The sequence below is a fragment of the Thalassophryne amazonica genome, chromosome 23, assembly GCF_902500255.1.
Source record: "Thalassophryne amazonica chromosome 23, fThaAma1.1, whole genome shotgun sequence".
Classification (NCBI taxonomy): Eukaryota; Metazoa; Chordata; class Actinopteri; order Batrachoidiformes; family Batrachoididae; genus Thalassophryne; species Thalassophryne amazonica.
In genome coordinates this window covers 13704683-13732351 of record NC_047125.1, presented here as the reverse complement: position 1 = coordinate 13732351, position 27669 = coordinate 13704683, and the positions used below count along the sequence as shown (strand labels likewise).

The window sequence follows — 27669 nt, the reverse complement described above, 5'->3', positions numbered from 1 at the left end:
CTCCAAAGCATATCTCCACTTCTCCAGACTAGACTCAACTTGCTCTCTACTCTCACTACAGATCACAATGTCATCTGCAAACATCATAGTCCATGGGGACTCCTGTCTGATCTCATCCGTCAACCTGTCCATCACCACTGCAAACAAGAAAGGACTCAGAGCTGATCCTTGGTGTAATCTCACCTCCATCTTGAATGAGTCTGTCATTCCGACTGCGCATCTCACCGCTGTCACACTATTCTTGTACATGTCCTGCACTACCCTAACATACTTCTCTGCCACTCTGGACTTCCTCATACAATACCACAGCTCTTCTCTTGGCACCCTATCATAAGCTTTTTCTAAGTCCACAAACACACAATGTAACTCTTTCTGTCTTTCTCTGTACTTTTCCAACAGTATTCTCAGAGCAAACATTGCATCTGTAGTGCTCTTTCTCGGCATGAAACCATATTGCTGCTCACAGATCTTCACCCGTTTTCTAAGCCTAGCTTCTACTACTCTTTCCCATAACTTCATGCTGTGGCTGATCAGCTTTATGCCTCTGTAGTTACTGCAGCTCTGCACATCACCCTTGTTCTTGAAAATAGGAACCAGCACACTTCGTCTCCACTCCTCAGGCATCCTCTCACTTTCCAAGATTTTATTAAACAATCTGGTTAGAAACGCTACTGCCATCTCTCCTAGACATTTGCATGCCTCCACTGGAATGTCATCTGGACCAACTGCCTTTCCACTCTTCATCCTCTTCATAGCAGCCCTCACTTCTTCCTTGCTAATCTCTTTTACTTCCTGATTTACTCTCACCACATCATCCAGCCTTTTCTCTCGCTCATTTTCTTTATTCATCAGCTCTTCAAAATATTCCCTCCACCTTCTCAACACACACTACTCACTTGTCAGCACATTACCATGTGCATCTCTAACCTGCTGCACATCCTTTCCAGCTCTGTCCTTTTGTCTGGCCAATCGGTACAAGTCCTTTTCTCCTTCCTTTAATATTCATCTTCTTGTACAGCTCGCAATATGCTTTTCCCTTTGCTTTTGCCACTTCTCTTTTCGCCTTACGCCGCATCTCCTTGTACTCCTGTCTACTTTCTTCATCTCTCCGACTATCCCAAAACTTTTTTGCCAACCTCTTTCTCCTTATGCTTTCCTGGACCTCTTCATTCCACCACCAAGTCTCCTTGTCTTCCTTCCACTGTCCAGATGTCATACCCAGTACTGCCCTAGCTGTCTCCCTCACCACATCTGCAGTACTTTTCCAGTTGTCCAAAATTGCTTCCCCTCCAACCAGTGCTTCTCTCACCTGCTCGCTAAATTTCACACAACAGTCTTCCTCCTTCAGCTTCCACCATCTGATCCTTTGTTGAGCTCTCACTCTCTTCTTCTTTACCTCTAAAGTCATCCTACAAACAACCATCCTATGCTGTCTAGTGACACTCTCTCCTGCTACCACCTTACAGTCTGTGATTTCTTTTAGCTTGCATCTCCTATAAAGAATGTAGTCCACCTGTGTGCACCTTCCTCCATTCTTATGTTACCCTCTGCTCCTCCCTTTTCTTAAAGTAGGTATTCACCACAGCCATTTCCATCCTTTTTGCAAAATCAACTACCATCTGTCCTTCCCCATTCCTATCCTTGATACCATATCTACCCATTACTTCCTCATCACCTCTGTTCCCTTCACCAACATGCCCATTGAAGTCTGCTCCTATCACCACTCTTTCATGCTTGGGCACACTCTCCACCACCTCATCTAACACACTCCAGAAATCTTCTTTCTCCTTCATCTCACAACCTACCTGTAGGGCATATGCACTGATGATATTCATCATCACCCCTTCAATTTCCAACTTCACACTCATCACCCTGTCAGACACTCGCTTAACCTCCAACAAACTTTTAACATACTCTTCCTTTAAAATGACCCCAACACCATTTCTCTTCCTGTCCTCACCATGGTACAACTTGTACCCACCGCCGATGCTCCTGCTCTTACTTCCCTTCCACTTGGTCTCTTGCACACACAATATGTCTACCTTTCTCCTCTCCATCATATCAGCCAGCTCTCTCCCTTTACCAGTCATACTACCAACATTCAAAGTCCCCACTCTCATTTCCACCCTTCTAGTTTTCTTCTTCTCCCGCTGTTTGTGGCAACGTTTTCCTCCTCTTCTTCGTCGTCTTCGCCCAGCAGTAGCCCAATTTCCACCGGCACCCTGTCGGGCAATAGCACCAGTGGCGGACGTTGTTAACCCGGGCCACGACCGATCCGGTATGGGAATTCGATTCTGAGTCTGCATAGTTGGGTTGGCTTGTTTTACACCGGATGCCCTTCCTGACGCAACCCTCCTCATTTATCCGGGCTTGGGACCGGCACTCAGAATGTACTGGCTGCAAACCCCATATGGCTGAGTTATTACAAATACAAAATACAAAAAATATAAAGAATAAAAATTTCTAAAATTATCTTCAAACTGAAAGCAAATCTCTAAAACTTGTAAATAATAAACAGTTTTATTGCCAGTTTTCTTCAGACAAGTCGGGATGGAAACATTAACATTTCCAGGTCACCGAATATGTCTTGGACTTTATTTACATTACATACAATTATGAAGAAATACAAAATTTTCTATCACCAAAACATCAAATCTAGGCTTTCATCTCAAATGTACTTTCTGTCAAATGTGTAGCTGAACATTCAGGTCTTTTTAAGAAAATTCTCCTCTACACCACTTCATCAGGAAGCTGGATTTTATATTTTTAATTCATTTATATCAAGTTGTAGAGATTTGCTTTCAGTTTGAGTTAAGGAAGATCATTTAAAAAAAAAACATTGTAATGTCATTGAAATGGCATTAATATGTAATATTATTACGTAATGTATTACGTAATACGTAAATTGAAATGCTTGAAATACCAAGTGTTCCAATATTTTTGAGGGCAACTGAGAAACACTGGGGAGCAACATCTTATACAATACAGCAGAAAAGAGAATATTTAGAGCGGAATGCTGCAAATGGTGATAAAAGTATCAAATTTGGCACAAATACTCCATGATGCAAATTTTTGGTTAATTGGGTTTTAAAAAGTAACAGTTTGCATCATGTGTCATGCTTACCTCATGTTACAGGGTAACGTGTCACGTGTCATAGAATCTAATGGACATTGACCTTGTTTGATCTTTACTTTGGAGACCAAGCATTCAACACTGTCAAAACATTTCCATTTATTAATCCTATTAGCTCAACCAATAATTTGCATCACTTTTTACCAAAACTGGAGCCACTTTAACTTTTGACCCCTGTACAAGATGAAATTGACCTTTGTCACCATTCTTGCTGCTTTTATCTCATAACTCCATAACATTCAGTCATAGTCCAAACTATACCTTTTTGGAATCCTTATGATCATACAAGTAATGTGGTGTAGTTTCCAAGTTGATTGGAGCATTTTTAAATTTCAACCCTGTGTAATTCTTCAATTGACCCTTACCCTACCTGGCTGCCTATTGAAAATTCAAGTGGCCAGTTATTTTTTTCAAAAGTGTAATGTCTAAGGTGTATTTATGCTGAATTTAGTGCTTGTATCACCCTTTGAAGGATTGTTTCAGTTATCCGCTGCACTAATAAGCCAACAGAGCATGAACCAGCTGCTATTAGCTTTATTAATCTAAAATCACTGGTAAAACGTGTATATATAAGGCAACCCGAATTAAAGGAAAAATGCTGCTTTTAACAACTTGGACCTCATTTCGGGCACAAAATATGGTCATTTACTCACCAATATAAGTTTGGTGTCATTAGGAGTCCATGGTTCACACATGTTCAGGTTTAAATTTGGCTCCATGATTTTTCTTCTTCTACTAAGGTGAATTAGAACTTTTTGTGGTACGCAGTGCCATCTACTGTACAGGAGAAACCTAGCAGTCAATATGTGTCAGATTTAAAATGGCTTTTTGCAAGCAGACCTGCAGTGCCGTGACATGTCAATCATCTGTGGTGGTAACTGGGGTGTCCAATCAGATTTCAAGGTGGTCCAGTGACAACCAGCTCCACCCATGCCAGGAAGTGTTTGACATTGACATTTCCTGTTTCACTGTGGACTCAAAATTTGGCACTTCCTGTAAGGGACTCCCTGTACGACAAGCAAGCTTTGTACCACTGCCACTAACACTTCACTCATATAACTCATCAATTTGAAGACATTTTAAGTCATAAGATTATGAATAATTAGGTAGCTTTGAGTGACAGCTGTGTCCAGAGCCCCGCTAATGGACAGTGCTGGCTGTTGTGGACTGACCATGTCTGTCCTTTCTGAGCATTTTTTGACAGATAATCTGGTTTGTGGTGTGGTTAGCTGTATTAACAGACCATATACGAAGTCTGTTTGAATATTTCCATTGAGCAAAATTTTTGTGTTTACTAGCAGATGTTATCTTAGTGATGCTAGCGCCACGGTTACTCCATTACTGGGGCAATATGGCAAACCATAATTTTTAATGCCCTCACCCAAGCCGCCCATAAGGAAAACTGTCCAGTCAACAAAAATCAAATCAATTTTATTTATATAGCGCCAAATCACAACAGTCACCCCAAGGCGCTCTATATTTTAAGGCAAAAGCCATACAATAATTACAGAAAAACCCCAATGGTCAAAACGACCCCGTGAGCAAGCACTTGGCGACAGTGGGAAGGAAAACTCCCTTTTAACAGGAAGAAACCTCCAGCAGAACCAGGCTCAGGGAGGGGCAGTCTTCTGCTGGGACTGGTTGGGGCTGAGGGAGAGAATCAGGAAAAAGACATGCTGTGGAGGGGAGCAGAGATCAATCACTAATGATTAAATGCAGAGTGGTGCATACAGAGCAAAAAGAGGTGAATAAAAAGAATAAAAATGCATTATTAAACACCCAAACTAAGCTCAGCCTGTTAACTTGAGCTTATTTAACTCAGATGTGTTCAGGCTTCTTTTGTCGCATTCAGGTCACAATGATCTTGACTACTACATTATCACCCACCAAAGCACAGTCAACATGACGACATTCAGCTCTACAACATGAGCGTCAAAACGCTTGAAAACCGACAGGTGACACCGGTTTGTCCAGTGTGTGTACACACACAGAGAGAGTCGATGCCAAGTTTGAGAACTCTGAGAAGGAAAACTATTAAAAACATGAAGGCAAAACAATTGTGACCCTTGATGACAATGCTGTCTGCATCCTCACCAGTAGTTTTGCACATGCATTGTAATTTTTGAAACCACAAACGCAATTTCTAATCTTTCTTACCCACAGTGGCATTGGCAGCAGTTTGCACTCTAAACCCGATCTTCACTTGAGTGTTTAGACTTGATGAAGATTCCAGAACCTGATGATTTACTAAATATCTGCACTGCAGGAGCAGGGTTGTAATACCAACTGGTGAACCATCAGACTGATTTTCTCTTTCATAAGAACTCGTAAAATGTTACAAAAGATGTGGGCATGTCTGGACATCTTTAATATTAGATTAAGCACAAGCAGCGCACAGCAGGTGGAGCTGTAGGTTACCCAACAGCTATCTGCTGAAGCACCATATTCCAGTTCAAAAAGATTAAAAACACACCTGAAAAAAAAGCTGTGCTTTAGTGAGTTAATGCTGGGACAAAACAATCAGGGTGGAATCATTTTTTCCCCTCCAAGCGAAGCCAGATGTTTCCTATTTAGAAACCTTTAGATGGGCTTTCCCCAAAGTTTCCTGGACAGTCACTCGAACAGAGCAACACAACACACAGGCATCTGCAGTGGCTTAAAAAGTCAAAACTCTATTTTTTATAGCCGATTTATTTTAGTTCTGTAAAAAAAGTGTACAACATGAGACAAGTGTTGCAGAAACTGGCACAAAACCCAACACTATCTTGTGCATGCTGAAAATAAAACAGCATGAGTGAAATTATAGTGGGTTGTATATCTGAGGTCATATGCGATTAAATGTATAAACACACACTACAGAAATTAGTGGCAACTTTTAAACAGTGGGTGCAAAAGTAACTCTTTCTTCCTAAAAGTTTCTGCGCACGCCTGAACAACATCTTCACTCATTCATGGGTCATAATAAAGTGCAATAACCTAACTTCTCTTTCCTTCAAGTTCCTCTTGCTTTTGACCTTTCGCCGCTTTCGCTCTGCCTTCAATGTCCTGCTGGCGCCGCTTCAGTGCAGCGAAATCTGGAGAACTGGAGGCTGCATTGCGATCAGTCTCCGTAGCAACTTGTCAAGTGAAAACAAGTGAGGGAGCATTTACGCCAAACTCTAAATTAAGGAGGTCAGTTAGATTATCTACAGGAGACGAGAGGACGGAGTGGAAGCAGCAAAGCAATGTGATAAGTACTGCTTCAGCCAACAGGATAAAAAAAAAAAAAAAAAAAAAAAAAAAGAAATGCAACAAAAACAACTGGATTATGATCAGCATTATAGCATGTTATTGTACTTGTTTAAAAAAGTCACTTAAACAGCTTCTACATCCACAATAGTACTGCTCCAATTCTTACAAGTTTATATTGATAAGTATAAGATAAATACGGTGGCCATGAAAGACTACACTTATAAGCGCAAAAAAAAAAAAAACCTGCACCAATTCAACAAGTACTTCTATCAAAAACATACTTGCAAACTGGTAACTGCAGCATATGCAACAAATTTAATTTGATAATGTGTCTATTGCAAATTCATAACTCCACACACTCAAAAAGAGACCAGATCAGACTGGAGTCTGGGACCTGCCGTTTGTATGGAGTTTACATGTTTTCCTCCCGTTTGCATTTCTAAAAACATGCAGGTTTGGTGAATAGGTGACTCTATATTGGCCATAGGTCTGTGAGTGAGAATGTGTTCATATACGCATCAGCCCTGTGATAGACTGGCAGCCTGTTCTGGGTGTACCCCCGCCTCTCACCCATTGACCACTCGGCTCCAGCCAAACCAAGTGACCCTTTATTGGGCACGTTTTGTGAATTTGCAACAGACACGTTATCAATTTAGTTGAATGTGATGCAGGTTGGAGTTGTTTGTGTTCTCTGTTTGCAAGCTTTTTTTTTCCCTCAAAACCCATTTTTCAGAGCATTTTTCATACAATGACCTATTGTTAAATAAATTTGGGTGGGATTTTTTTTGTATTTGTTAGTGTCGTCGCCTCTTTTGGTCAAAACAGAAATTAAAAGTATGGAATAAAAATAAAATGTCAACGCTGGTGCAGCATAATGGCCATTCAAAGCTTCCCTCTATTCTGAGGTACTTCCAAAGACACTGATGGCAAATTTGACTCTTTGGCAGCCGGAGCTGGAAAAAAGGACAGAAATAATTTCCACATGGTAGACACTCTGTTACTCTGTCTTTTGAAGATCAAAACACAAGAAGAATAAAATCTACAGTGGACATTACAACTCGGAATCTCAAATGGAATTTTGTGTATCAGATCCTGGGATTGGCACCATAATGGCACAGGGTTACCAAATGAAGGAGCAAAAAAAAAATATTGCAAAATATTGCAAATGGACAAAGAATGCATAAATGGATAAAGTTCTTCTCGTGCCCCTTTTTCTTCTGTTATGAAAACACGGTGCTGCGCTGGTTTGCGTCCCCAACTTTCTCAAAGAACATGAAGTCCTGCAAAAAGAAGAAAAAATAATGTTTGTGTACAAATTCTTCAAAAAAAACTAATCATTCAACAGGTGTGTTAAATGGAGAGTTTTTGGCTATCAAGAAGGTAGGTTATTTACATCTTACTTTAAATGGGGAGGAGGTGCTGTTTGCCCGCCTTCTCAAGCAGTTCATATGGGTGTGTTACATAACATACAGACAGACAGACTTAAAAACAAGCTACTTCAGACCTAGGTTTTTGGAGAAGATGAAAGTTGAAAAATCTTTTTTAATGAAAACATTTTTTGGAGACTGTGTGTAATATCTGTACAACTCCGTCTTGACTTTAGAAGCAGCTGTAATATTGTTTAGCTATTGCTTATATTTGTACGAGCAGAGTGCCGCGAGGCTCGCTCTATGGTAGACGGAGGCACAAATCGGAAATGGCAGAAAAAATAAAAAATAAATCTCCCCAGTGGGGAAAAAGCACAAACAGTTGTTGTAGAAAGCAGTAAAAAGCCACAAATCGACGGTAGACAAACAGACATTATAAAAGAGGAGTAGATGCCACATTGGTTGCTGAGGTGCAAAAAATGCAGCCGCCATCTTGGACCGGTGACTATAGCGATTCTATCAAGGCACAGTGAAAGTTTGATTTTATATAATCTTATTTTCTTTTTTAATCTTTCTAACAAAGCCCATCCCCCAGAAGCTGAAAGGTTTTAGCCATGCTCATGATCCACCGAAGCATTTACTCAAAAAACTATGAAGGTCCTAAATGACATGGTGAGATCTTGAGGAGCTTTGCTTGTCATGTCCGCGACATATACATATTAGCTTACTATAGTGCCACGAATAGTTCTGGAGTCAGTTTTCTACTGGAATGTGGATACATCAATGATTAAAATCTGTTATTGGATTTAGACTATGGACTTACAATGAGGAAGCAGGTTCCCAATAACACCGCTTTCATTTTAACATTCATGTCCAGCGGGAACTGGATGCCAAAGTTGTCAGCGTCTGTAAAAACTTCCTTCAAAAGGCCGCTCCATTGTTTGGTAATTCGGCCAATGGGCCCGCCGCCATCTTTCGATTTCAGCTGCAAGGGAGAAGAGCAACAGTGTCCACAGACCCATTTATAAATGTACGCAATTGGATGAACCATACAAAAATTAGCTGAAGCAGCTGAGCTTCACCAGCAATATGCGCCAACCTGAAAGGTGACATCGCCACAGCAGTTACAGGCGAAGCAGGGTCCCTCCAGTTTCATCAGGGTAACCTTGTTAGCATCCTGGATGGAAAAGCGAGGTATGAAAGGGTGCCAGTCTTGCTTCACGTAGCCAATGGTAGTGCCTGGTGGGGCTTGGACCTCCATCTGTGATGGACAAACATGACAAGACACGGGGAAATTTTTAGACATTCACTCATTTTCTATACCCACTTACTCCAATCAAGGGTCACGGGAGGAGGGGGTGCTGGAGCCAATCCCTGTAAACAAAGGGTGTGAGGTCGGGTACACCCTGGACAGGACACCAAGTTATCACAGGGCACATTACAGAATTAGATATAACAAAGCTGAAACTTTGCCACTGGGTGGCTTTAGGGATAATTGTAGGGTTGGTGATGGTCTAGTAGTGGTTAAGCGTTGGGCTTGAGACCAAACAATCCTCGGAAATGACAAGACAGCAAATTTCTTAATTTGCTGGACTTTGCAGGATCTATTACAATTTTTATGGTTCTGATGGGGTTTTTTTTTTCCAGTCACCCTGTAATACTGTCAGGTCTCCTAACGTTTTATCAACTCCTATCTTAGTACAGAGTCTGTTCCAGCTGCTTTTAATCATGCTCTGGTTCGACTCCTTAAAAACCTCACCTTGACTCGTCGGCTTTATCCGACATTAGACCCGTCTGGCATCTGCCATTTCTCTCCAAGGTTTTAGAAAAGTTTTTTTTTCTCCATACAGTCATTTTTAGGAGACAATCACATCATGGAGTTGGGACACAAATGTCATGCGGTACATCAGGAATGGGAATGTTAAGCGAGACACTGACTGCTCCACTGTGGCGTAATGACGATAACGTGTTTCACATGGCTTGTGTCTGGACAGTAAACAGAAGGCTGAGCTATGTGAAAGTTCACATGGCCTGATTTGGTTTCAGCAGACACATGGGAATGGACGAAAGCAGACAGCTGAGGATTTAGTAAAATGGAGACGGAGAGCAAGGGCTCTCATCCGCGGAAGATCAGGAGAATCTAAGAGATCATTTGGACACAATCGACTATGGACATTGTTTATCATCCGTTTTTCCAGTTACTGAAAACCTCTGTGGGGTTTTAATTTTTCACTTTTTGTTATTCCCCTCCAGTGAAGTGAACATAACTGAATCAATATTTTTAATCAACTAAACACTACATCTCCAGACAAGGAGGAAAAGAACACGTGAACCGATCAATAAGGTTGAAGATTAAAGAGCTCATATCACAATTTCCTGTGAATTACAGGAGGACACAGGTCAGCTCAAGTGTTTATCCAGAATAAAGTGAAACAACTAATCAGGGCGAACGAGACAACGGAAGAATGTCTGAATTTGGATGATTAAAAACAATAAGCTAAACCGTTACCCAGGAAGCTCTGCTAAAACATAAGAAATTGAAAGTGGCTTTAAAGCAGTTAGCGAATTTCTTTTAATCTGTTATCTGTCAGATTAGCAGAAAGGACAAAAGTGTTTTTATAATATTTGTTGATGAACCAGTCCTACAAGAAGATGCAGACGACTCGTAATGTTTTCCAGAATGGGCCCAAATGTGGATGGAAATTCAAAATTCTGGCTCCATGGACCTAGTTTGGATAGTTAATTAAAAAAGAAAAAAAAAAAACCCACTGATCCAATAAGAACCCTAGAAACTGCAGCAATGTGACATTTTCACCAAATTTCCACCATTTCCACATGCTGTTCATGTGGAATCAAATTTATAATTCCAGTTCCATTCTTTTAATTTGTAATGTTTTATGTGGTGGAAAAAGTAAATAAAATCATCCACAGTTATCCAATAGGATGTAAACTATTTACTTTATTTTCAATATTCCACTTCCTGCAGAAATTATACTTGGAAATTCTTAATTCCGGCTCTACTAGTTTGTGTACAATATTTTATATTGGAGTAAAACTCAAGAAAATTCAATCTGTTCCAACATGAATTTGAGAGGTTTTGACCCAATTTCAACTATTTCCATTTCCTACAGAAAGTGTGGATGGAAATTTGTGCATTGTGTTTTACATGGTAGAATAATTCAATAAAATTTAAACTGATCCAAGAGGAGCTCTGGGACAAGCAGGGATTGAATGTTTTGACTTGATTCACAGTATTTCCACTACCTGCAGAAATTGTTCATGGAAATTCAAAATTCTGGCTCCATTAGTTTCTGGCTCCTGTGGATTGTTACATAGTTGAAAATTCAGACTATTCTCGTAGGAACCCTATACGTGATTTCCGATCGACTGATCGGAAATCAGAGAGATGGATACAAAGATAAATACATAGATACTTTATTCATCCAGAAGGGGACATTCAGATATCTACTAGCTTATGAATAAAAACACACCACATACAAACAACAAAAGTATATATAAATAAATTAAAAGTGCACCATACTGTAAGCAAAAAAACTATTGCACGTGAGCCCAGACGTCTCTAGAGGGAGGTTGTGGTGGTGTCAAGAGGCATTAAAAAGTCTAATGGCTGCGGGAACAAAGGATCTCCTGAACCTCTCAGTCCTGCAGTGCAGTGAGATGAACCGCCCACTGCAACTGACACTTTGTCCAGCCAAAATGTTGTGGAGAAAGTGATTCACCATTGTCCATTATAACTTGGAGCCTGCTCCATGTGCGCCCCACCACAGTTTTCATTAAGTCAAGTCTCCTGCCCAGCACCAAACTGGCCTTTTTTGTTTTGCTTTGTTTTTTTTTTTAAACCAGCTTGTCCAGGTGCTTGCTGTTTCTGACTGTCATACTGCAGCATGAAACAGGGCACTCGCTACAACAGTCCGATAAAAGATGAACTGTAGCCATCATAAACTGCGCGCGGCTGTGTGCCAGTGCACAAAGAAAATTTTGAAATGTTCAAAATTTCTGGCACGCATTAATTTCATGCCACGTGCGTGAACTAGTCGTGAACATTGTGTAATCGATTCAAAAACACTGCATGTCAATGCGCGCAGGTGATTATGACAAAATGTTACAACTATAGTAAACATAACTTTACAGATACATTAACTCCTAAGAAGGAATGAAAATGCAACCGTTTTACCAATCCATTACCGTATATATTTTAACAGCCAAATGTCCTCTGTGCGCATGTGTGTATGGCTTTGATTACGCACCACTTTTCTTTTTGCTCCCATTTTTCATGAGCTGAACTCAAAGATCTAAAACATTTTCTATATACACAACATACCTATTTCTCTCAAATATTATTTACAAATCTGTGTTAGTGAGCATTTCTCCTTTGACGAGATAATCCATCCCACCTCACAGGAGTGGCATATCAAAATGCCGATTAGACGACATGATTATGGCTCAGGTGTGCCTTAGGCTGGCCACAATAAAAGGCCACTCTGAAACGTGTGTTTAACAAAGTGTGGCCTCCATTGGCACGACGAATTGCGCAGCAGTGTGGGGGTTCAAATTCGTGCAAGCGTCAAGGTGCCTATACTGTCAAGCTTCTCTCTCTCAGTATGGGGGGCTGAATGGTATTAAGCTCATTGGAAAAGTAAAAAAACATAATCCTCACATGGGAACCAAGCTCTTCCAAATAGGCATGTACCTGGTACAGCATATAGAGTACAGCATCCTCCACTCCTATATGTTCCTGGTATACAAACTGTAGGGGATCCAATTCCTGTGGTACCTGTGGCATTATGTAATGGAAGAGAAGAGTTTCCACTGATTTCATAATGTGTGATGTCAATGCTACTGGCCTGTAGTCTTATCTCCACTGGACGCCCTCTTTTGGGTATTGGTACAAGACTAGATGTTTTCCACAGCACAGAGACTTTCCATCTGCAGACTCATGTTAAAGAGCTTCTGTAGAGGTTTGGCTAATTGAGCTGCAAAGTCCTCCAACATTCTTGGACCTACCCCATCCGAACCCACTGGTTTCCCTGAATGCAGCCTTTTGAGCTCTGCCCTCACCTCATCTGTTACAAAAACAGGGAGGAGGGAGGCTGGTTACATATAGAGGTGATGTCTGAGAAGGTGGTGGTGGGAGGGAGAGTGAAAGAGGCTCTCCCAGATGAAGCAGGACTATCCCGAGCTGCCCGATCAAACCTGTTAGAAAGCTGGTTAAAGTCATTGGCTTTGTTCACATCCCCCTCCACAGCCTGGCTTTTCCTGTTCTTATAGCCAGTAATGCTCCTCATTCCTCTCCACATTTCTTTTATGTTATCCTGCCGCAGTTTTCTTTGCATCTTGTTTTTTATAATTCACCTTCGCCTGCTTTAATCTCCTCCTGGTCGCCATCCTTAAACACTTGCTTTTTCTGATTCAGTAACTTCTTGATGTCACGAGTTAGTCATGGTATATTATTTGAAATGCAGCAGACAGTCTACAGGGAGCACAGTGTCCCGACAGAGTATAACGCCATCAATGCTCATGGCCATCTCATTTTCCTACAACTCCAACAGCACATCCTGCTCTGTGCATTCAAAACAGTCCCTCAAGAGTATTTCCGTTTCCTGCAAAACCTGGGCCCGGTTTCATGAAGCAGTCTAATCTTGTTTAGTCAAATAAACTCACTTCTTTAACACATTTTTTTTTTTGACAAAGTGCTTAATCGGCTAAAGTTTCACGGTAGCCGACTAAGGTTTTCAGCCTGGTACAGAGGAGGCTAATCTTATTTTAGTCGACAAAACTTAAGGTTCTTACCTCAAAAATGGCAGCTATCATGTACCACCGCTTGATGGTATACTCAAGAGCACCCCTACGTAGCTCGTATTCCTCTCAAAGGAGAATTTCCTCCGCTTTTGGCTCTGGTTTTAGCAGACGACGACTCATGATGCGTCTGTGACAGTTCTCAGATTAGCCACCGGGCATCGCTGAGCTGCGTTGTGTGCACACAAAGGCTTGACGGAAGTCCTGTAGTATGTAGAAGAATAACTGCTAGGCTAAGAGCTAAACAGGTTGTTCTGTTTGTAAATGTTAATAAAGCCAATTAACGAAACAAAGACTGGGCATTTCATGACAACGACCAACTCGGAAGAAAACAAAACTCACAGGGCCGCTGTGTGCCTGTGAAAATCACTGACTAATGTAAAACGGCTAATCTACAAGTTTAGCCATCAATATAAAATGGAGATTAGATGGATAATGTTGAGTGACTAACCTTAGTCAAGTAAGTTTAGTAGACTAAAAGATTAGACTACTTTATGAAACCAGATCCTGGACTGATTCGTTTCTGAGCACATGAGCCTAGTTTACATGCCGGAAAAGTCAGATGGATCCTTTTATGTTACTGAAAGTTTTGACAGGCATTTTAAATGTCACTGTATTTTTACAGCTTGTTCTTTCTACAGCTCTTGTTATTTCAAAATATTTTCATATTCTTGTGATTTGTGTAGAGTGTTTGACACTAGGTTTAAAATGGAATATGTAAGTAAACAATCTTGCCTTGATGCTAAGCCAATAACATTCGGTAAGAGTGTCTGTGTGAGTGTGCGAGACACTTAGCAAAGTGGGTACACAAAAATAACCACACAGACCTCTTGCAGGCAGCAGGGACACCAGCAGGAGACGCAGCGGAAGGGACGTATGAGACGTATGACTTCTCTGTCCATGTTGTCCTTGATTTTCATGTCAAAGCTGCGCAGCGAGCCACAGCAGTTCCTGGTGCAGCAGTCGTTCTTCTCCTTGGCCTTGTAGATTTTCTGGCCAAGACTGTTCTTGATCTCATACTGGTTGTTTGTCTCAAACCCAATCAACGCTGGCAGGACAGGAGAATGAGGGAATAAGGAAGTGGCACTGATTCAGTAAGAGGCTTAAAGCTCACCTGCTGCACCAAAAATTCAAAAAGCTACTTGTTATTTGCAGTTTACCTTCCAGGAGTTCCACTTTTTGATGAATCAGAATCTGGTCAATCTAAAGTCAAAAAATGAGAGAGATCGATCATTTTAATAAATACTGTGATTCATTGTCACTTACATCTCTATTGGTCATTTCTACAGAAACGGAACTGAATAGTCAACCATGTATCAGCTTACCATAAACAATTTCCTGAAATTGTAATTCCGCTACAATAGAATTACCCTATTGTAAATGTCCCCTTTTTGAAGATAAATGATTTATATAATAAAAGCAAAGTGGCCTCTGTGTACGTGTATGCATGTATTTATACCTTCGATCACAAAAACTGGGGAGAGCTGACATTTGCCATGTTTATGTATTTTGGGTCAAGGTTGAACACCACAAAAACAGAAAGTTGACAGGACTAATATTTTTGGAGAAATTAGGGATATTAGGTTAAAAAAAAGGGGGAACAATGGACGTTGATATCACCATTAATCAGTCCTTGGTAACCAGACAAGCTCTGAACAAAGGAAATATTTCTACCGTGCCTGTTGTAAAACATGACAAAACGAAATGTGCTAAACAATAAATACAATTATTCACAAAACTTTCACATTTTAAATTTCCTGCACTTTCAGTTACCCTTGAAAAATGTCAGCAACCTATTTTATAAACACTGCCCAATCTAGAGCCCGTGGATCCCCATGAGCAACACGCTAGTGTTAAAATAACAATAAACTAACTTTTAATCAGTTTTCAGAAACCAAGCTAATGTTTTTTTTTTTTTTTTTTAAATATAAATGGTACAGTGTTGATTTTGGTGTCAAATTATTCCCAGCACACAGAACTGTTTATGGTCTGCCTCACTGTTTGAACGATAATCGCTTTAATGGCGAACATTTACAGTGTCAGGTCATTTTGGGAGTGTCAAAAGTCATATTCAAGAAAAAAATTAATTAATTTTACTCAAGCAAATGGTCATGTGGACTCTGAGTAATTTAAGGCCTGTTTTTCAGCCTCAGTGGTGGTGACAATCCCAGCCGTGGCTGAATTATGCTGTTTTCAGCTGTCAAACCGCTCCAATCAGATTCAATAGATTTTACATCTTGCAACTAATTTAGCACCAAATGACCTGCAATTCCTTGAATATAGCAGAACTTCCATGGAAACAAAGAATGGATGGAAAGTGCTTCTTTTTATTTGGGTTGCTCTCCATGTGACTGAGGCTCCAGTTCTGCATTTTTTTTCCAACATTTGAAGCTACAATTTAAAAAAAAAAAAAACCTACCTGTGTGAGGTACTCCAGCCCCGGTGGGACTCCAACAGCAACCATAGGTGAAGGGGCGGGTGCGACCTGTACAGGTGCCCCTGAGGGCCCCCCGTATCCTGGTCCTGGAGCTGGGCCCGGCTGATACATGACAGGGTGGTTTGGCGCGTAGCCCATGTTAAAGCCGACAGGGGGAGGGGCTTGACTCGGGTCTCCATAGCCACCCTGATTGACAGGGTAAGGGGCCACAGAGTGGCCACCAGGTTGACTCATCGGATAAGCTGAAGAAAAACAAGATGATTGCACATAAAGTTTTTTTTTTTTTTAACGACATATTTAGACCATCTTGAAAATCTTCTCTGAGGAACCTTCAGATGCCTCATTTGGGCATGGAATTCTTTGTCTCGCCATTCCAAAAAGAGAAAAATTAAAGGAGTCACATAATCATAACATTGGGTGTAAGACATAAAATATTACGATCTGTGTGCACAACAGGATACTGTAACTGTGGATCATCCTGCTTGGCAAAAAACAGCAGAGCCAAGAATCCAAACCAGGAAAAAAAAACAAAAAAAACCCAACAGCGAATTAAAACATATTTAAACAGTTTGTTATATTTAGTTGGTTTGGGTTATAATTTTGCATGGTGAAGAACTAAACAGCTTCATAAACATTGCAATCTGCTGATTAAACTCTTATCAGCACCAAATAAACCACAGTTATCAGGATGTTTTGTTTTTTTGTTTTTTTTCTTCAACTGGCAGCTCAGAAACAGTTACAAAAAAAAAAAAAACACTTTCTGGAACTGAGGCAGGTTGTGCAATATTCATGCACTGACATTTAACATTTGTAATTAGTCACACCATTTACTGCTGCTCGGAATTTCTGAATTTAATTGGACAGACAAGCATGGCAGTTTTTACTGGTGGTGCCGTCTTTAGATGGATTCCGACGCTATTAACTGCAATCATATTGGTCACATTTGTGTCTTTTTTGTGTCAAGAAAAGTAGAGAGGATTTGTGGAAATAAAAGGTAAATCCAGACCTAATTACTTTTTTTGATTATGCTGGAGTTTGTATTGGAAGACAGAAATATGTGCACCACATAATAAAGCACGGTTACCTCAGTACGACCAATTTGACTGATGTCCTCCCACATGACAGAACGGAATGCCTAAATATTATTAGCCTGAGCGCGCGCGCGCGCACACACACACACACGTCATCAATCAGTATAAAGCCATTGCTCTATTGAATTCAAACCTACAGTTTGAATCCTGCAAATCAAAATCAGAATATAATCCAAATTATGATGAAGTGCTCTCATGCACAGAACTAATTCAGGTGTAGTTTCTGCAAAACATTTTTCTGACTACTCACAAATAAATGTCATTTCAAGAAAGGATGGGGTAAAAAAAAAAAAAAAAAAAACTTTTACTTAACAGTCATCATTACATTGTGTCTGCGCTTAACACATATGCACTAATAAAAGAGATGTTGATTCAGAATACTGATTACACATTGGTACGTCGCTGACTTGACCAATCACCGATGAGTAATATGATGAAAAATGAAATTAGGCATTCCCGGAGTAACTCGTATTCACAGTAAAACTGACGTAATGTTGATAATGAACAGACACATTCAACCAGCAGCATTTTCATTTGTTCATAAAAATGACCATTACATGTTCTCGGAACCCAGAAAGATGCCTTCTAGTTACTTTATCAGGCAACATTTGAAAATTCAGAGATTTTCAAGTGATACACGATTTTGATTGATTATGATTATTAATTTCTGATTATTCTACCATTGGTTGAGAACCATTTTATAACTTGGTCAAATTATGTTATGCGTACTATTAATGACAAAGGGTAATTGAGAAGTTTTGAGTCTGACCCAGAAAAAGTAGGGTGCGGTTCTCCACATTTTAAATTCTGAGAATCCAACATTTCTCAGCTTTTCACCCAGTGAGTCAAAAGGTTACAGTCTTAAGAAATGCTGGTTTCTCAGAATGCAAAAGATGGAGAACTACACCCCACTTTTCTGGGCCAGGCTGAAAACTTCTCAATTACCCCTTGTAGAACGGCACTCAGTGGAGCGCTGACCAACAGCTGCACATTTGAAGAGTTTCAACATATATATTGCCATCCTCTGGTGGCTGGACTGAAATACAATTTCCTTGAGTGGAACCAAGGACATGACCATAAAACAAGACAGTTCACTCGGCACACGTCTGCACAGGCAATAAGTCCAAATGCCACTCGGTGACATCTAGCATAGCGTCGCCAGGAAAATGCTGATGCCTGACAAAGGCTTTGACGAGATACGATCTGTTCGAGGTCTGTCCAGAAGATTCTTGGATTCTGCTAGAATGACTGCACTACATGAAGAGTTGATTACAGAGCCTCCAATCACAAACACTACTTGTATCACAAATGTCAACCACAATTCACTTGTACATCAGTGCCAAGGAAGCACTCAATTCAAATAACCCAAAGGGACGTCCACATATGGTGATGGACCTGTGGTCTGCCTGGGTGGTTGCCAACCGGGATCCACCCCAGTAATTTAGTGCGGTAAATGCACCACCAGGACAGTCCAAAGCCTAACCAGACTTCGCCAACAGAGGCAAGAAGGTACCACCCTGTTTTAAAGAAGTAGCAGCAGGGGTGGTGGCCAAATGGTTAGCACACTCGGTTTCAGTGCAGAAGGTTCCTGGTTCAAACCTCACCCCTGCCACATTTCTCCATGTAATTTGGAGCTGCTTCAGGAAGGGCATCTGGTGTAAAACATGCCAAATCAACCTTGGATCTGCTGTGGTGACCCAGAGTGAAAACGAGGGAGCAGCTGAAGTAATGGGAAGTAGTAAGACCTATACAGGCACTGATGCCCAATGATGCTGGCACATAGTGCGGGATCTCATAGCTTGAAGCAGGACGCCAGTCTGTTGCAGGTTCCTCACACAGCCAAGGCCTGTACCCATTTTTGGAAAATGCAGATGAAGAGTAGTCTCCAAGGGCACAGATAGTTGGCATGACTTGGAATCGAACACCGATCTCACCCAAATATTAAAAAGAAATGGCTTGAAAATGTCTTTCTTTTGCTTTGAATTTCAAATTTTCTTCGTGGAAACCGGTATCAACAGCACGTATTCATGCTGATGATTGAGGAACGTACTCTAATGTCAAATTTGACTAAAAACTAACCAAACCAGTTTTAGATAGCATGGAAAAACAGTGTTGCAACAGACCTGGAAATATCCACTGAATGGTTGTAAAGGTCATTTGAGCCTTTCATGTCAGTCTTGCCTGTAATCACATGCACCGTGGGGGAAAAAAATCTGGAATAAGCTGTATGAACATGTCCAGTCAGGTAACAGGCTTGCGTCAAGACACGTACAAGAGTACTGTCCTGTTAAATGTGATTCTTATTACCGCTCCACCCCCCCACCCCACCCCATTCCTTTCTCCGCTTGGAGGAAACAAAAATTTTAAGTCAGCATGGTTCACACCACAGCTTTCATCATAAGTACCTGGAGACACTCCTGCACAAACAGGGCTTTGGAAATCAAATAAACAGTGCTGGTCAAAGGGGAATCAGGCAGTATTCACAGGTGTTTTCACTTCTGTTATCATGCAAACATCCAGGAAAATTGCATCCAGTGTCACCAGTTTGGTGAGAAGAAAGTTTCTCTAAGCGCATGGAGGAATGTGAAGGAGCGGCAAGGAATTCTCCTTTTGTATAATGATAATGGAAAGTTTGACACAACGAAGACTTCAAAAGAGCCAAACCATTTCACAAATGATACCACAAAATCAACAATTTAAGGGATTCAACTGGCTTAGTGTTTACTTTGGTAAACACTCAAACCCAGACATCTCATCTGTAGAGGAATCTTGCTAATTATTTTAGTTTGCATGGTTTACGATTAGTTATTTTTTTGTGCAACTGAGACATACAACCCCTGGCAAAAATTATGGAATCACCGGCCTCGGAGGATGTTCATTCAGTTGTTTAATTTTGTAGAAAAAAAAAGCAGATCACAGACATGACACAAAACTAAAGTAATTTCAAATGGCAACTATCTGGCTTTAAGAAACACTATAAGAAATCAGGAAAAAAAAAATTGTGGCAGTCAGTAACGGTTACTTTTTTAGACCAAGCAGAGGGAAAAAAAATACGGACTCACTCAATTCTGAGGAAAAATTATGGAATCATGAAAAATAAAAGAACGCTCCAACACATCACTAGTATTTTGTTGCACCACCTCTGGCTTTTATAACAGCTTGCAGTCTCTGAGGCATGGACTTAATGAGTGACAAACAGTACTCTTCATCAATCTGGCCCCAACTTTCTCTGATTGCTGTTGCCAGATCAGCTTTGCAGGTTGGAGCCTTGTCATGGACCATTTTCTTCAACTTCCAAAGATTTTCAATTGGATTAAGATCCGGACTATTTGCAGGCCATGACATTGACTCTATGTGTCTTTTTGCAAGGAATGTTTTCACAGTTTTTGCTCTATGGCAAGATGCATTATCATCTTGAAAAATGATTTCGTCATCCCCAAACATCCTTTCAATTGATGGGATAAGAAAAGTGTCCAAAATATCAACGTAAACTTGTGCATTTATTGATGATGTAATGACAGCCATCTCTCCAGTGCCTTTACCTGACATGCAGCCCCATATCATCAATGACTGTGGAAATTTACATGTTCTCTTCAGGCAGTCATCTTTATAAATCTCATTGGAAAGGCACCAAACAAAAGTTCCAGCATCATGACCTTGCCCAATGCAGATTCGAGATTCATCACTGAACATGACTTTCATCCAGTCATCCACAGTCCACGATTGTTTTTCCTTAACCCATTGTAACCTTGTTTTTTTTCTGTTTAGGTGTTAATGATGGCTTTTGTTTAGCTTTTCTGTATGTAAATCCCATTTCCTTTAGGCAGTTTCTTACAGTTCGGTCAAAGACGCTGACTCCAGTTTCCTCCCATTCGTTCCTCATTTGTTTTGTTGTGCATTTTTGATTTTTGAGACATATTGCTTCAAGTTTTCTGTCTTGATGCTTTGATGTCTTCCTTGGTCTACCAGTATGTTTGCCTTTAACAACCTTCGCATGTTTGTATTTGGTCCAGAGTTTAGACACAGCTGACTGTGAACAACCAACATCTTTAGAAACATTGCATGATGATTTACCCTCTTAAGAGTTTGATAATCCTCTCCTTTGTTTCAATTGACATCTCTCGTGTTGGAGCCATGATTCATGTCAGTCCACTTGGTGCAACAGCTCTCCAAGGTGTGATCACTCCTTTTTAGATGCAGACTAACGAGCAGATCTGATTTGATGCAGGTGTTAGTTTTGGGAATGAAAATTTACAGGGTGATTCCATAATTTATTCCTCACAATTGAGTCCATATTTTTTCCCTCTGCTTGGTCTAAAAAAGTAACCGTTACTGACTGCCACAATTTTTATTTCTTATAGTGTTTCTTAAAGCCAGAAAGTTGCCATTTGAAATGACTTTAGTTTTGTGTCATGTCTGTGATCTGCTTTTTTTCTACAAAATGAAACAACTGAATGAACATCCTCCGAGGCCGGTGATTCCATAATTATCGCCAGGGGTTGTAGTACAACCTGGCCTGGGCTTCAGCCCAGGTCGTACTATAAGGTATTTTATAGTATGTGGTGACCATGAAAATGTTCCCCAACATCAACTGCTAACAGGGAAACAAACAGCATAATCACCAGTGAATTTCTGACAGATTGACCAGAAATGACCAAAACACTTTCATGGAAATAATCGAAGTTTATCCTACTTCTAGGGACAGATGGTGTAAAAAATTACTGCATATTGTTGAACACTGAGATATGCTCAGCTTCCCCCCGTGGAAGATTACTGAAAAATTGTGGAAAACATTGTTATCAAACTTAAAAGCTTTCTCTTGTTTTATTTTCGTTCTTCCTCAATTTTTTTCATAGCATCTTTTCTTTTTCCCATCCCTGACTTCTGAGTCTTATGCAGGAGCGGAATTCAGATTATTTCTATATAGCCAAATCACAACGTAAGTAACTCCAAGGCCATTCTCAAGGGTAGGATCTCAGGAACCCCCCTGAGCAAGCAACAAGGCAACAGTGGTAAGGAAAACTCTTTAGAAAGAAACCTCAAGCAGACCAGACTCAGAATGGTGACCTACTGCTTAGGCCATATAAACAATAACAGATGAAATACACAAAGTACAAAAAAGTTTAAAAAATAAAAGTTTTGATTTACATTCTAATGTCCTCATTTGTAGTTTTGTTTGTTTTTGTTTTTTATTTTTATATTTTGAAGACTTTGCATCCGTCTGTCCTTCTGTGCTCAGTATAAGTATAGTCCGATTACTGTCAAAGTCTTCAAATTCACAGGGAACATTTGTGGGACACAGACCTTGGACACGTTCAAAGACGGCTAACCTTAACCTATTTTAAGAAATTAAAAAGTCACATTCTGTTCCTATTGTTATTCAGGCAAATCCTTTGTTTTTTTTAAGGAGTGGAGGTGACAGCCAATCAGACAAGAGCGGCACCATGGCATCACTAGCTGGTCTCTCTCTGGTGCTCCAAAACTGCTTTGTTTATCGATAAAAATAACTTGTTTCTCATATATTATGTAAAGGCTGGTGAGAAATAAACACTTCTAAAACTGAAAACGCTGTTTTGGAACCTGATAACACCTCTGGAATGATTTACAAGACAAAGGCAGATGTTAGCGTGGAGACTGGCTGGTCTAGCTAGCTGCTAACTCAGTTTGGTTTGTGTGTAAATAGTAGAGAAGCTTGAATCTTCGACTGGACTGGGTTGCTTGATGCGAGGACGTTTCGCTTCAAATCGCAGAAGCTTCCTCAGCTAAACTTCTTGCTCTGTAAGTCTGACTTCTGTCTGACTGTTCAGCACTGCTGTGACTCTTAGTCGGAGGTCCCCAGCTTCTGACTCTGACAAACTGTTATGTTTAATGGCTGACTCTAATGCAGTGATGTAATCTACTGTCGGAATATGTTTAGGGGTCACTGAGAAATTTAGTCCTTTGGCGAGTACATCCTTTTCTGCCTGTGTAAGAACCCTGTTGGAGAGATGAGATTCTTTATCCAATTTTCCCTGTTGTCACTAATTTGTCTGGGTGTATCTTTAAAAAAATACTCCCACTGAAAGTATGCCTTTTCTGCACTAAAAGGTTGTGAAACTTCCTGATTTGCCGCTCCTTACTTTTTAAATGCTCAGCCATTTGAATTTTAACTCACACTGACCAATATCTGCTCTTCGGCTCAAACCACCCCCTTGAACACAAGCTCGGGGTGATCAGGACGCTTCAACACAGAGCCCTACAGGTGCCCACAACTGCAGAGGGAAGGGCTAAAGAACAACGTGTCCGGAAAGCCCTCACAGTATGTGGGTACCCACGATGGTCCCTGGACAAAGTGCAGAAGTCCCAGAGAACAAAGAGACCAGATAGACAGGAGACGGAGACAAGAAGAAGAGGAGTGTCTCTCCCTTATTTAGCAGGAGTAGGGGAAAAACTACAGAGGATCTTCAGACAGCACAAAATCCCAGTTTACTTTAAACCGGTTAACACCTTGAGACAGAAATTAGTTCACCCTAAGGACATGATCCCTAGTTACAAACAGAGCAATGTAGTGTATTCTATCAGATGTCAGGAAAACTGTAACGAACACTACATAGGTGAAACGAAGCAACCTTTACACAAAAGGCTATACCAGCACCGCAGAGAGGGCGCCAGTGAACCTCAGTCTGCAGTTCACCTCCACCTCAAAGACACTAACCACACGTTTGAGGACAAGGAAGTTAAAATATTAGCCAGAGAGAAGAAATGGTTTGAGAGAGGGGTCAAGGAGGCATTCTTTGTGAAATGTTTGAAACCCAGCCTTATCTGGGGAGGGGGTCTGAGACACACTTTGTCCCCTGTTTACAGTGGGGTACTCAGGTCAAAGGAGTTTCAGTCTTTTGTTCATGGTAATGAGTCATTCACGTCATCAAGGGAGCCATCAGAAAGGCATCTATCCCATCATTAGAGGGACAGCTGTCCTGCCATTAGGTGTGAAAACTACAGCACAATAGTTGCTAATTAGAGCTATTGTTTAGTCACTAGCCTATAGCAGTCTGCCTCTCAGTAGGAGGGGTCTGGTTAGGTTTAAAACTCCAGCTTTTGTTGGCTTCTGTTTTATTCTTCTGTACAAGAGTCAGACAGAAGTCAGACTTCCAGAGCAAGAATTTTAGCTGAGGAAGCTTCTGCGATTTGAAGCGAAACATCCTCGCGTCAAGCAACCCAGTCCAGTCTAAGATTCAAGCTTCTCTACTATGGAAACCACCTGGACAACTGAGAGCCTACACAGAAACATTTGTGTGTAAATATAACATCTTTCTCATATATTATGTAAAAGTTTCCAACAAATAAACACTTCTAAAACTGAAAACACTGTTTCTGTAACCTGATAACACCTGTGGAGTGATTTACAAGAGATCTAGCAGACATTAGCCTGGATGCTAACCTCCGCTCTTGTCAAAAGCTCATGTAGAAATAAAATATTATTTATGATTGAATGACTGAGTTTATTCTGCAACATCAATATAAACATACAGAGGTGAATGTATTAATGATACACAGATAATCATGAGACGGGGTTTGATTGAACATGTACCCTATTGGGCACCGTTGTCTCGTTTGAGGGTGGGCGCTAAAGGGGTAAAATATGACAATAATTCTACTTCTGGGGACAGCCCTTGTATGTCCCCATCAGAAAAAAATGGCACGTTGTCTGAGTGTCAGGGCAAATTACACAGTAAAAGTGAATATGCAAAGAAAAAAGTGACACTGCAGTGGAAAGTGGACGTATTGAGGTTTGTTTCTGACTTGGTGCTCAAACATGTCGAGGTGGTTGTGCAGGCGAGAGACCACAGCTACTTACCGACGCGATCGCTCCCATTTGCCTTGTCTTCCCTTCTCCACTGGAAACCCAAAAAATGCCCTGCACTTTTCGTGACTGCTTTGGCGATGGCGCCCAAAAACAGAGTGGCTATACTCCCAATCATTGGTTCAATAAAGTAAATACGCGAGCATATACGCCCAACCACAACCAACCAATGAGCGCGCTTGTAAGTTCACATCCGGTTTCAAACACGGGGGGAAAAAAGCCGGATATTTTCTCGCCGGCTGCGGAAGGGTTCGCACCCCGCGGCGGGGCTGTGATCTAAAGCGGTTCTGTTTGGCTCATTACACCGAGGAAACTGTGTCAAGCTAACACCATCTTACAGGCAACAAGTATGTAAGTAAATCTGTGCCATCAGAATTTGAATTACAATTTTGAAGGTTGAATGTTTTTAAGCATCAAAATCAGAGTTTGAAGTTGAATTTCTAAGGCTGAATTCATTTAGCATCAAAATATTCATCCTCAAAAACATCAACCAAAAAAAATAAAAAATAATTCAACCTCAAAAAAAAAAAAAAAAAAGAAAAGCAGGGAGAAGCAATTGATCCCTGTCTCAATCATCCAACGTCACAGACTTACTTCCATAGATAAACGTTGGATGATTGAGACAGGGATCAATTGCTTCTCTCTGCTTTGATATTTTTTGATTTTGAGGTTGAATTTTTCAAGGTTGAATTATTTTTAGGTTGGATTTTTTTTTTTTAGGTTGAAGTTTTTGAGGCTGAATAATTTGATGCTAAACAAATTCAACCATAGAAATTCAACTTCAAACTCTGATGGCACAGATGTACTTCCAAAACAAGCAGCATTTTGTTCATAAGAACTGTTTCGTCATCATTAACAGGCTTCCATTCAAAATGCTTTTGAAGTTTGTCTGCTTTCATCCATTTCGGCCTTTTTTTTTTTCGCAATAATTAAAGACGGCACCGTTAAATGTGTCAAACATACGCCGCTTTTCACGCCGCAATAGAGCCTTAAAAAAGTGCTGTAAAAAATGTAGTTTAGATGCACAAAACGTGTCAAATACACGATCACGGTTGGGCGAATAAGGTAAGACATATTTATCTGCCCAACGGTTGGGAGGGTAATGGTCAATGGATGACTTATCTGACCAACGGTTGGGCGAGTAGCCTTTGCCAAACAAAAAAGAATACCATTTTTTCCATTAGCCATGTTGGTACAGGCTGTCCCCGGAAGTGGTCAAATCCCGGGATCACGCAGGGGTTCAAATGAGACTGCGGTTCCCTGTTGGAGTCAGCGGGTATAGAAGATGGATGGATGGATAACAATATCATCATATTGTCTATTTTAGCTTCAATATGCTGTGGTAGACAACTAGAACAACTATAGCAGCGCATCTACAAATCAAACCAATTCTGAGACAGGAATCAGAGGTAATCAAATCCACTTTTTCCTCCTTTCTTACCAGGAGCAGACATGGGGAAGATGTTTGGCTGTAGTTTTTCTGGAATTCGAGGTCAGACTTCCTGGACCACTCCCAAGATCGCTCTGGAAAACTGGAAATCTAAGAAACGTAGAAAACAATGTTCAGACAAAGAGCAACTACAGCAATGTTGGAGAACTAAAATCTAGTTTGTTATGTTATTGGTTAAAATGACGTGAAACGGGTGTGTCACATTTTAGCAGTCGAGAGGAAATTAGACGTATTTTGTTGTCGCTGAAAACCCAGCTGTTTTTATTTTTTTAATTTTCTGTCGTTAACGCTCACAAAACGAAGAAAAGCTGAAATATTCGAACACTTTAGCAGAAAACGAGTGGAAATAACATGTACATCTCACCTGTTCTGCAGTTGTTTGACTAGAACATCCGAAACTCTATCATTAAACGGGGAAAAAAAAAGTAGCAAAAACTCACGTCACCATTAAATTGATCCTCTTCGTGTTTTCTTTTTCCCTCCGTGACTCCTCCCACTAGTTTTTAAAACGAAGCTCCGCCCACCGTGTTGTCCACCGTGATGCAAAGCAAAACGTTTGCAAACCGGTAAACGCTTTAAATTTAATCTAAACAAGACGCAATACAAAGTTGCTGCTTATGTTTCGTCATTTCAGCCTTTCCTTCAGTGTTTGAAAAGTTGCATCATTTTATTAGGCTTTAACGTTTCCGTTTGCATTTGATTTTTATTTTTAATTCATGCAGCTGCATAAGACGTAAGGAGAAGGGGGGCGGTGTTTCTTTTTATACACTTGGGAAACACGAATATGCGCAATTAAAATTCTAAACAAAACAAAAAACTGGGGCAAGAAACTCAAAATAGAAAGAAATGACAGCCAATGCATATTAAAATGCAGTATGTCACTTTAATTGTGCAGTCTGGATGGAGGATGGATCAAGCTCATTGTACTGCTCCATAAATATGCATAATCCGCATTTGAACCGTTCATTCTTCAGTTGTGCTTTGCACACTTGCAAATCCCTTACCCGGTAATTCTTCAACTCTGTTTAAAAACAAAGCAAAAAAAAAAAAAAAAAAAGATTCAAAAAAAGTAGGCAAATGCCTCCCTCTAGTGGTGGAAAGCACAACGTCGCCTTGCTCAGTTGTGCGTTACTTTAGTTTTATATACACTCAAAAGTATAAACGCAACACTTTGGTTTTGATCCCATTTTGTATGAGATGAACTCAAAGATCTAAAACTTTTTCCACATACACAATATCACCATTTCCCTCAAATATTGTTCACAAACCAGTCTAAATCTGTGATAGTGAGCACTTCTCC

The 27669-nt window shown here is 40.5% G+C and overlaps 1 protein-coding gene across 2 annotated transcripts; it reads right to left on the bottom strand.

Moving 5' to 3' along the window:
• Window positions 1-6127: 6127 nt before the first annotated feature.
• Window positions 6128-26859, bottom strand: LOC117505152 (phospholipid scramblase 2-like). 2 transcript variants are annotated; one of them, XM_034164702.1, is made up of 8 exons: window positions 26734-26859; window positions 26361-26459; window positions 15968-16227; window positions 14709-14751; window positions 14376-14596; window positions 8831-8992; window positions 8555-8716; window positions 6128-7644 (listed from the first exon to the last, which is right to left on the bottom strand). In XM_034164702.1, exons 2-8 carry the CDS (start codon window positions 26371-26373, stop codon window positions 7585-7587), a joined length of 921 nt encoding a protein of 306 aa, XP_034020593.1. In that variant the 5' UTR covers window positions 26374-26459; window positions 26734-26859; the 3' UTR covers window positions 6128-7584. The 2 variants fall into 2 exon arrangements, with proteins under 2 accessions (XP_034020593.1, XP_034020594.1); XM_034164703.1 differs by having other exon boundaries at window positions 26810-26856.
• Between the last annotated feature and the right edge of the window lie 810 nt (window positions 26860-27669).